At 36.3% G+C, this 11,916-nt stretch overlaps 1 protein-coding gene across 1 annotated transcript in view; it reads right to left on the minus strand.

The window, feature by feature from the left end:
* The window catches only part of MYO3A (myosin IIIA), a 179,249-nt gene that overhangs the window by 109,046 nt on the left and 58,287 nt on the right, over positions 1-11,916 (minus strand). Inside the window, exon 9 of the mRNA XM_011371026.2 lies at positions 391-490. Coding sequence (XP_011369328.1) covers positions 391-490 — 100 coding nt within the window. The remainder of the gene's footprint in view (positions 1-390; positions 491-11,916) is intronic.

The following is an 11,916-nucleotide window of genomic DNA, read 5'->3' on the forward strand; positions in this document are numbered from 1 at the left end:
TGGAACCGGCGAGGAGTAAGTGGAAAGGTGCCACAGTGGGGTTGTAGGAGGCTACTTTTTAACCTCAGGAAATCGTCTCTGTGAAACTTCCAGAAAGGATTCAGGGGAAGAAGGGTCATGACCTATTAACAACCCATGCTTGTGGGCAGGCACTCCTTTGCAATTTGAGTATCAAAAAAAAAAAAAAAAAAAAATTAACCCCAGGCTGGAATGATCTGGAAATTTGAGTTACATGTATTAAAACTGAAGATAAGAGAAAGAATCAGGAAGCTCAGAAGCAAAGGAAGCATGAGACATACAGCTGCCATTCAAACAACCTCCTGCTCACATCACTTCTATAAATTAAAAAAAATCTAGAATATTTAAGTTCAATCAAACTGAGTTCCTTACCTCATCCAGAACTTCTAGGGTCGCTAAATCATCTACTTCCTTCAGACTGGAAATTAGAGATCTGCTGAAGTTACTTTTCTTGGTGTGAATACGTTCATGTCTGTGGAACAATACAAAAAGAAAAACCCTTTCTGCTTTGAGAGCTTATTGCTGATCATAGAAGTAAGTTTTAGATTCACATGAGACTGGAAAACTTCTATGAAGCTGATTTACTAAATTCAATGATAACGATTTACCAGAGAATAGCCTAATGTATTTGATCAGTTTCTTTTCTCTACTGGAAAAATGCGACATGTCAAACTTACTTCACAGATGATCAAGAGTTTATTATTCCTGTCAAGAACTATCCTATACATAATTTACTTTGAAGCTTCCTCTAAACTCCTATGTGTAGTTTAATCGACTACAAAGTGGCGAGTCAGAGAGATCTGAATTCATTAGATTACCCGTTTTGTCTGAGATAGTCAAGAAATGGTAATTAAAAAAATTATTGTTCCACAAAATATAAAATACAAAATAAACTGTATTGTGGATTTTCAAAAGGTTAAATGCATTTAGAAAACCGATTTCAGACATTAGAAAGTTTATTTCAAAGTGACATATTTCCGCAACTTTGCCTAACAGCATAAGGATCTTGATTTGACATGGAGGCTGGAGAAGTTGTTGAGGTAAATGCAAGAGTTTGTTTCAACTTTTCTGGACCTAAAATGATTATCCGTTTTATTTTGGGCAAAACTGTTTTTTCAATGCTTATTTTTGGACCTGCTTTTAAGCATCTGAATTCGTCTGTTAGTGAAAGGAGGAAGAACAGACAGTGAGGAATGATAAGAATTGCACCACCACTCAGTAAACTTTAATGCTTTCTCTGGCTTAGAGAATTAAGTCACTATTGACAAAGTGTCCTCATCTCTATCTGCGGCCAGCCTTTTTTCTGTGCACTAGATTCTGTCTCCTCTCACTTATTCAAGGACATCACTCCTGCTGGTTCGTCTCTCACTCCTACGTCACTCATTTCCCCATCTCAGCTATTATAGCACCATATCAAAAACAAACAAACAAGCAAACAAACAGAAACATCCTTCCTTGACTTCCAGTTTCCTTCATTTACTATTGCATTTCCTTGCTTTATAGCAAAAATCTTCAAAAGAATTTTCTATACTTAATTTCTTTAATTTCTCTCCACCTCGTAAGAGAACCCATTTCTTTTCAACCACATGGTTAAACCCAGTGGTCAATTCTAATCTTCGTTTCCTTAACTCAGCAGCAGCACATAACAGACTCCTGCTTGAATACATCCATCTTGGCTTCCTGTACATCTCGCTTGACTCTCTACCTTAACTGAGTGTCTTTTTCTGGTTCCTCCACGTCTTTCTGTCACATTTTGGAGTCTCCCAAGCTTGAGTCATTGGAGCTATTTTCTTTACAATCTACATTCGCTTCCTGATTTCATAGCTTTAAAAACCATTCATAATCTGACCACTCTGCTCATCTCAAGACTTAAGCATCCAACTGCTTACTCGACACTTCACTTGGAAGTCTGATATATCGGCAGACTTAACGCATGCTGAACCGTGCTCCTGAATACCCCAGCCCCACGAGGCTCATCCCATTTCTCTTACTGTTCAGGTGAAAACCCAAGAGTGGTTCTTGGCTCTTCTCTTTCTCTCATACCCCTCATGTAATCTACATGCAAATCCATTCAGCTCTATCATTAAATTATATCTAGAACCAAACATTTCTCACCACCATCTTCTCTACCATATTTAATCTCACATTTAGCCTCTCAAGTGGTTTTCTCACTCTCCCCTTTTCCTTCTTACTCTTTTCTCAACACTGCAGTCAGAGTGATCTTTTAAGAAATATGTAAGATTTGTCTTTTGTTTTTATTTCCTTCGCGGCCCCATCTGTGTAATGAAACTTTATTCGCTTTCCACGGTCCACCTCAAATGCCACCTCTTTTAAACCCCTCAGCATAATTCTATACACCCTTCAGGACAAACACCTGTTAAGTCATTTCAGTCAATCATTTGTGTATGACTCTCATTCCCTTTACAAGACTGTAAGCTTCCTCAGGATAGGGCCATCTCTTCAACACGTGGTCCTGGAACAACTGGACATCCATGTGCAAAAATTTGAAAAAATGAATCTAGACACTAACTTTACACCTGTCATAAAAAAGAATTCAAAATGGATCATAGACTTGAATGTAAAATTCAAAACTATAAAACTCCTACAAGATAACATAGAAGAAAAGTCCAGATAACCTTGGGTGTGGAGATGAATGTTCAGATACAAAACCAAAAGCACCATCCATGGAAAAAATACTGATAAGTTGGATTTCATTAAAATTAAAAACTCTGCTCTACGAAAGACACTGTTAAGAGAACAAAAAGTGAAGCCACAGACTGGGAGTAAATATCTGCAAATCATACATCTGATATAAAATTCTTACTTAATAATAGGAATAGTTTTACTCCTATTTGTAGTTCTTAGGTTCCTCCATAAAAATTTTTGTAGCACTTACAAAAATTTGTAATTATACGCTTATTTGTATGGATAATTTAGTTAATATTTGAATCCTTTACTACAATGTAAGCTCTAAGATGCACAAGACTATGTGTCTTTAGTTCCCTGTTGCATCCCAGGAATAAGCAGAACATTTAGAACATGGTAGGACCTCAACAAATGTTTGCTGAATAAATGAATGAATGCCTCCATGATTTCTGGCACAGGACTGCCATACAGTTGGTCTCCATATTTGCTGAACTTAACAAGTATCATTTTATTTATTCCCCTATTTCCAAAGAGACTCATATAATATATTATTTTTAAGAAAATAGAAAAAGAAATCCAACTATCCACTTGATTGAAGTGAAGAGCCCTGAATTTTTCATCTGTTTTTCATGGGTCCATTTGGTAGCTAAAGATTGTTCCTGGAAAATGACAAGGGGTGGATGGTAAAGAGCCGGAGGATCAATACTTGGCTGGCTGGAACTACTCCTCCATTCCTGTGAATTCATCCTCCATGATGTTTTGGGTATTAGTTTCCAAAAATGTAGCAAAGATTTTGATACTGTGATGATTTAAAAACCTCAGATGGCTCTCCATTTTCTACAGTATGACTTAAAAATGTCCTGGCATGGAATTCATGGACCTTCACAATCTTGACTCAAAGAACCTTTCCAGCATCGTTGGCCATTATCTCTGTGCAGAACATTTCCTGATATGTCAAGTATTTTCAAAACTCTGTAATTTGTTCATTCTGTTTCCTCTGCTTGGAATTATTCCCTCCCATGTCTGGCAAAAATTCTACTTATCATGCAAAATCAGGCTCAAATACCACACTCTGTGTGAAGGCACTACAGGATTTTCCAGAGAGATTACACCACTAAGTAGAGCTGCTTTACATTTAATTGGGTATATGCATGTTCATTGTTCCTGCCAGACAGGGAGAAATTGTGAGAAAAACAAGTTTTATTCATCTTTCTATGCTTGGCTTCGAGGATACAGAGGTGGAAAATACAATTGGTGGCTTAAATTGCAATACTGAGCCCTGCCCAACCAGCAAGTGTGCAAAGAATGGTATCTGTCAGAGTGAGCAATCCTATGTCTTTTTATTTTAGTTCACATCCCACCATTTCTGGCAAAACTTTTAAAGTTAAAAAGGCAGTTCAGGTGCCAAAACCTGTCTGACTTACCATTCTTCTCACATAATACACTTTTAATATCCACAGGATTCAATTCTGTAATTCAGGTTTAATGGAAAATATTAAATCTAGCCTTTTATATGTACACAAGTCTGGGGAGGCTGTCAAGCTATCTGATGGGGAAAAGGGGGAAAGAGTGTGTATGGAAGCAGGAGACAGGATGCCGTGTTCCCTGGACTCAGGAAGCCAATGAAATATTTTAATCAAAGGGTAGAGCGTGAAAACTACAGAGTGGAGTGGCATATTCCAGTAAAGAAATAAATCATTTTACCATACTTGAAAAATAAACATTATAACTAAGTAAAGATACCCAAGAACAGTTAAAATTCTAGTAGTGAATACTTTATAATTTAGGGTCATATATTTTAAGAACATATTATATGATTAATATGGCCTTTTAAATTAGTAGAGAAGGAAAAACAAAAAATTGTGCTGGAACAGCTAATTAAAAATTTAGGAATTGTGTACTTTATGTAAAAACAAATTCCAGATTGATTAAAGAACTTATAGATTTAAAAATGTAATCATAAGTGTTCTAGGAGAAGATGAAAAAGTTGTGTAATAACAAGTTAGGGTAGAATATGTAAGCATGATAAGATAAAAAAGAGAATGAATAAAATGAAATTGATTTGACATAATAATCTTAATATAAATATAATAAAAACAGCAGTTAAAAGAGAAAATGGGAAAAAATTGTAATATATATGATGGACAAAGGTTTAATATCTTTAATATATAAAGAGCTCCTGAAACTCAATAAAAAAAAATTTGCATTGAACACAAAGATTTTAGGTTTGTCTACTTTGATCTGGGTAGATGAATATTTTTCATGGAAAAAAACCCTTCATTTCTTCTATCACTATCATTTCCTAAAAAACATGTTATCACTAAAAAATGTTGAAAGCTAGATCAATGACACCCAGATTGCTAAATCACATAATTTCTGTGGCCTCTTTCAATCCTGGAATTTAAAAATTTGTCAGCCTAAAGAGTCTGATAAATTTATGTACTGAAATATATATTACTTAGGATATGTCTGAGTGCTTCATCCAAAGAGAAACTGTGGAGTCATTTTCTATGACTTCGAAAAACTGGCTTTTACTACTTATATTTAATTTACCAGGGTTATTGTGAAGATGGCTTGGCCCTATTCTGGAGCATGGTTCCATCACTAAGATTCCTCTCTAATTAAAGGATAGACGGATGTGGGCTTGGCCCAACAGGTAGTAATGATGGCCATAAAGTCAGGGAGGATTAGGGGCTGACTGATAAATTATTAGACACTGAACTAAATTCCAAGACCGTTATATGGAAAACCAGCTTATTTCTGAAGTTATTTCCTTTCTTTAGATCATGGTATTGATAACATCAAAGTTATAGGTAACAGCAGCGGGTTATAGAATCAGAATGTTCAGGTCAAACAACAAAAAATTTTCTGAGGATAAATAACATGGAATATTTCATGTAATATGCTTAAATGGGCATATGCAAATGCCAAATATATAATAGCTATCATTATTCTAATTAAGTGGTTCTACCACTTATTAGACATGTGGCCTTGGGCAAATAACTCAGTTTCCTCAGATATAAAATAGAAAGAATAATAGCCTATTTCATAAGGCTGTTGTGAAATTAAATTATATAATACATGTAAAGTTATTATTCATTGAGTGCCTGCTATGTTTACTAATTTTAACTATTATTTTTATTACTCCCATCGTCTTGTGTTCAATCCTCATTTACTTTATTTAAAATTTACTTGTTATTTAAAATTTACTTGTTATTTATATTTAATTATATTCAAAATTTATGTTTACTTTATATTTACTTGTCCTCTCTTCGTGTTCCATAGATGACCCCTCTACCCTCAACGAACTTGAACTGTAAATACATGACCCTGGACTCAGCATCAAATGAGCAAAGGGAAGAAGAATTTGAGCCCAGGCCTTGCTAATTCATGAACATCATTGTTTTTGAAGGATTTCATTGCATTTATTATTAAATCCTACGTACACCCTGATGGTAGTATTTCAGCACGAATTATGCATTGTATCAGACAGTGGGAAATGAGGTGAACAAATTCTTTTTCTCCTCTTACTGCAAATTCTCACTGCAGTGTTCAAGGCCGATTTTATAGGCTACAGAGCTTAAGCCTTGTTAGGTGCTAGAGGAATGCAGTGACAAGGCACAGCACATGGTTGCCTAGCACATTTTGGTCTTAGCAAATTTCCCTCCCATCTCTTGCTGGTTCAGAGTTGAGGTCAATTTAACTGGAGAGGGCTGCTGGCCACTGGACTTGCCTATTTGTATTTCTCCACACCTGTATTTCTGCATCACCAATAACTGCCAGATAGGGCCATTGGCAAAGGGCTGCCCTGGAAAGCACGGTCAGCGTTGCTGTCACTTAGTTGGGCCTTAAACATTATCAAGAAAATGAGGCAAAAATTAAAAAAAAAAACAGTTATAGCTGTCATGACAAAGTAGCACAACTGAATGATTCATATTTCTACTCTTTCAAGTGGTATGATTAGTTGCATCAATATTGTTGTTCAGCTTTAAAATTAGCTGAACATTTAAAAAGCTATACGATTAATATAGAAGATCACAGGACATCACAGCAAGGAGAGTGAAACACAATGCAGTCCAATTTCCTTTCATTTTAAAAATTGTAAAAAGTGAGGTCAGCAAGTTTGTGATGTGTCCAACCTTGTGGCAAAACTCAGCAAACCAGGTGATTAATATGACATTTCTATCTTTGTCCTGATTTGTTGGACTTCTTCCTCACCCTGCCCCCCGCAACACACACACTAGGTAGAGCCTTAAACTGCATGTTTCAACATCCACTAATACATTCATTCATTCAATAATATTTAAATTTAAATTTCTGGAGCATCTAATGTGTTTTGGGCACTGTCAGGAGCTGAGATAAAGCAACAAAGACAACAGATAATGCCCCTGCTCAGATGGAGCACACAACCTGATGGCAGAGTTAACAATATAGAAACTAAAAGTTAAGATAACTTCAGCCAGGACTGATATATCTGGACACATCCATTTTTGAAGAAGAATATGTTAAAATCAAGGCGGTAAACCTAGCTACTACTGCGAATACGACTCGATTAATTGGCAGTCAATCTGTCCACATGGATTTTGAAAATACACAAAACATGCATAGTTAATTCAGGTGCATAAAACTGGTTTGTAAAAGCTTTTTCCATGAGTTAAACGCTTTAAAAACTATTAAAGTTGTAATGAATAAATAAGACTAACGTATATTTTATGAACGAAAATCAAAAAAGAATCAGCAATTGTGGAAATATTTTACATCTTCTTACATGTCTCTTTTAGTGTTTCCTAAGCACCTAAATTAACAGTAGCTGGGATATAGTAGGTACTCAACAAATATGTGTAGAATGAATGAATGATTATTGTCAAAGAAAGATGTCTAGTCCAATCTTCATCATAATATGGTATCTATGTTTGTCGGAAACAAACTGAATTCTCTGGAGTTTATTGGGGTCGATAATAGTTTTGAATGATTTTTCTTAGTGTAAATTATTACTTCTAAAAGTGAGTTCCTACATTTTCACAAGAACATCTAAATGTTTCTATGATTTTATACATTAGTGAATATCTAATCAATCATGATTGATTATTGTTCTGGTTAACTTTCATGTTTCCAGTATCAAATACTTTTTAAAAATATGTATATGTTGATTTGTTAGATTTAACTATGTACCAAGTATCAGACAGAATTGTAAAGCGAAAAATTTTTTATGGTTTAAAAAATACAAATTTATAGGAAGTTAAAGCTACAGATTTTGGGAGGGCATTTTCTTTAGAATATTCTCATATCGGTGTGATTTTAATAAAAATCTAAATGTGCAATTCAATCCCATCAATATTGATCGAGACCCTGCTGTGTGCAAGGCTGGTAGTAAATGTTGAGGGATTACTGCATATGAAATAAGGTCCTGACCCTGAGTTAATGAGTTTTAATCTAATGGGAGATACAAACACAAACATTCAATATAATACGAGGCACAGGGCAAATGTCGAAAGTGAAGTAAAAACTAAATGCTCTGGAAATAACGAGGAGGAAAGAATTGCATTCTGGTGAACTGGGAATGCTTTTCAGTAGTTCAGCATTTTATCTTGGTCTTTAAGTAAGAGTCGGATTCCATAACCCGAGGAAGAGTTTTCACATGTGGGGTGCTCTCTGGTGGGTGGCCGAACTTGAAACGGCCTGTGTAAAGTGACAATTGCAGGGCACATGCCCCAGGACAGTGATGATGTGCCTCAGCCAGAAGCTAGAGTGCATGAGGCTGGAGGCTGGGGAAACTAGGTCAGGGAAGAAATGTAGATGTCTTCAATGCATTTAAATTACGGACGTCCAAAAAGCAAAGCGCGATCTGGAAGGCCTAGAACTCCTCTAGCATTTCTCATCTCAAGCACTGGCACACCATCGAATTAGTTGCACACTCCAGAAGTCTCCGCCTCCCCTCTAATGGCCCCAGGTCATTCAGAAAAAGACCTCATGGATTCCGACCCCATCCCTCACTGTTTCAGACCTTCTCCAACACTGTCCCCCTGCTCACTCCTGGCAGTGTCTCTGTGCGTGGAGCACTCTTGCCTCAGATGCTCCCCCGACTTCTCCCTCAGCCTGGGGAATCGAAAACACCTCCCACCATTGTGAGGTCTGACCGACCCCTCTTTTCAACATTGCAATTCCATGTCACTCCCCAACCCAGGACTCCCAATCCAATTTACCTTTTTCTTTAGCATTCATTACCGTCTCCTATACTACATCGCTTACTAATTTATCGCATTTATTGTCTGGGTTTTCCCATGAGTATGTAAACACCGTGAGAAAAGCGTTTTGTTTTTTTTTTAATTAAATTTTTTGACTGATATATCCCATACTCCTAGACCAGATTCTCACAGATGGTAGGTGCTCAAGATATATTTCTTGGGTAAAGGAGTGAATATTTTGCTTTTACTAAATATTCATCTACTGTGGGACCAAAATTTTTTTTATGATTTTTTAACTCTGGCTATTAACAATTGAAATAGATATACATGTTTCAAGATAATTTTACACTTTTAACATTTGCTTTTTGCCTTTATTTTATAGAACTGGTTTCCATTCTCGTTATTTTATTCAATATTAAATTTCTGTAAGACTTTTAGCAAAGTCAGAATCTTTCTACAAGATTTTTGTCCTCTTGTGAAAAGTACAGCTTGTTAGCCAGATCATATTTTTCATTTACTCTGTAATACTGGAGAGACATAGTTTCAGACTATAAATATTTTCTTTCTGTGTTGTCAAAGGTCACAGATACCCTCAGGGATGGTTATGACGGCTTCACTTGTATTTCAGTTCTACACACTGAAAAAAGAAACAACTATTGCTATTCGATGTTAAGTTTTTATCTTTACCATTCAGTTGTACTATTTTAATGCAACAGCTTTATTTGCTTTTACTTTGGTTAAATATACTCTGGCAAATATCAAGCTCTATCTTCTAAGGCGATCCAGGAGCCACTAGGGTAGTCTTGCAATCCTCTGTTAAATAGAAATTTAATCAATGGTTTTATTTTGGTTTCCTTATCCATCTTTAAATTCTAGTAACAAAGTCACAACTGGTAGCGCCAATGGGAGTACGAGCTCTCACAGATGTGGCCTGGAAATGTAGTTTGCATTTATCTGCAGCTTGCCCACTTTGGGCAAGTGTGGTTCTGAAACGATGGTGGGGAAGGAAGCCAGGTCAGCAGAACAACTCTGGCAGTGACTGCAGTGACAGATGCCATAGTCGCCCAGCCCCCACGACAGTTTTAATTGCTGTCTTCATTCACAGAGCCCTTCTTCTCCAGCATTTAATTCCTTAGAGATACGCTTTAATATGGACTGTAAAAAACAAGTTCATAAAATTTGTAACGATGCTGGAAGGAAGGATAAGGTGGAAAAAGTGACATAGCTGACCACTGAACGACGTGGGGTTTCAGGTGCCAACCACCCACCCTTGTAGTCAAAAAATTTGCATCTAACTTTTGACTCCCCCAAACTTAACTATTAACAGCTGTTGACCGGAAGCCTTATCAATAATATAAACAGTTGATTAACACTTATTTCATATACTATATATATTATACGCTGTATTCTTACAATAAAGCAAGCCAGGGAAAAGAAAATGTTATTAAGAAAATCATAAAGAAAATATATTTATAGTACTGTATGTATTTATTGGAAAAAAAAAACATGTATAATGGACTTGCATAGTTCAAACCCATGTTGTTCAAGGGTCAACTGTATATAGAAGTAGATGAAAATCTGCACCTATGTTAGCATTTCCCTTAATTTATTCTAAATCTTTAGGCTAGTAGCCCCACTACTGTTCCTACAATATATTCTGTAATTTTGTTATTGCCACATTTAAAATCACTTCTTGATTTTTCTTTTCTCTAGTGCCTTTGCCCCTTCATTACTATGACCATGGGGTTGGCAAATGTCTTTGTAAAGGGCCAGATAAGTATTTTCAGCTTTGGAGGTCATGTGACCTGTGTCACAACTGCTTGACCTTATCTTTATGGCATGGAAGCTACTATAGATAAACAAAGAGGCCAAATTTAGCTTGTAAGCCATAGCTGGCTCACCCTTTGACAGGCAAGAGATGTAGGGGAAGGAGAAGGTGCTGGAGGCAAGGAGATGTGGACACCATCGATGACAGGTGGTTCGCCAGGTAGAGCCCTTTTTAAAAAACAAGCATATTAAAGATTAATGTGTGCATTATGACTAGGAGAGTGAAATTTTCTTAAAAAATTAAACCATGGAATGCTAAGTACTACATTAAGAACTTACCAGCTAGTTGCAGAATAGGTTAGATATCTCATTTCATCTGACTGATATGTTGGGGGAAGAGATATAGAAATGAACTTTTTAACTATTAAATCCCTTCCCCAATCTCCTTACACTTTTATTTTAGAAAAATATTAAACTCCCTCTGAACTCTAATTTTCAGTGGTTTTTAACATTATAGGCCTCTCTGACCATCCTGGATGTTCTCAGTAAAGTGATTAAAAATATTAAATGATTGAATTAAACATTAAAAGGAGCTTGTTAGATTTTTCCATTTATGCTCTAGCTACTTGAACAAACTAATCAACAACAGACTCACAAATATGGTGGACAATTTGGTGACGGACAGAGCAGAGAGGGGTTGGGAGGCTGGGAGAATGGGGTGAAGCGTTAAAGTACAAATTAGTAGCTGATAGTTGGGGAGCATGGAAGAGGAAATGCAGTTAACATTAATATGATGGCTAAGTGGAGGGCCAGGGGAGGGAGGGAGCAATTGGGGGGGATCGTTTTATGAACATTATAGATGTCTAACCAATGTACTAAATCAATTTATTTAAAAAAAAAGAAGTATATGATCCTTTGTTTATGACTTGGACAATAGGCACAAACTCACCTATTTAAAAGGTTAATTTTATTATGGCTATTAGCAAATTTAAAGCAACATATACCATCCGGTAATCCCTTTTAGGTGGTTCTGGGCACCTAAAGTGTGCCTGAGGGCTCTTGAAAAGGTATCAGTTATCTAGAGACTGAAGAAAAATGTTTCCACTGGGAAATCTTGTCTGATTCTGCTGTAAATGCGACTTCTCTGTGCTGTTATTTCAGATGGAGTGACCTGGTTTTAAATGTTGAAATGAGATTGACATCTGTGTTTGCAAGAATATTGATGGCTATTCTCCATCTGCCAAGAGTTCCTAACACCTTTGTTCTCCCTCCTCTTGGCTTAGAGACAAATAAGAGCAGA

The sequence above is a fragment of the Pteropus vampyrus genome, unplaced genomic scaffold (assembly GCF_000151845.1).
Source record: "Pteropus vampyrus isolate Shadow unplaced genomic scaffold, Pvam_2.0 Scaffold180, whole genome shotgun sequence".
Lineage (NCBI taxonomy): Eukaryota > Metazoa > Chordata > Mammalia > Chiroptera > Pteropodidae > Pteropus > Pteropus vampyrus.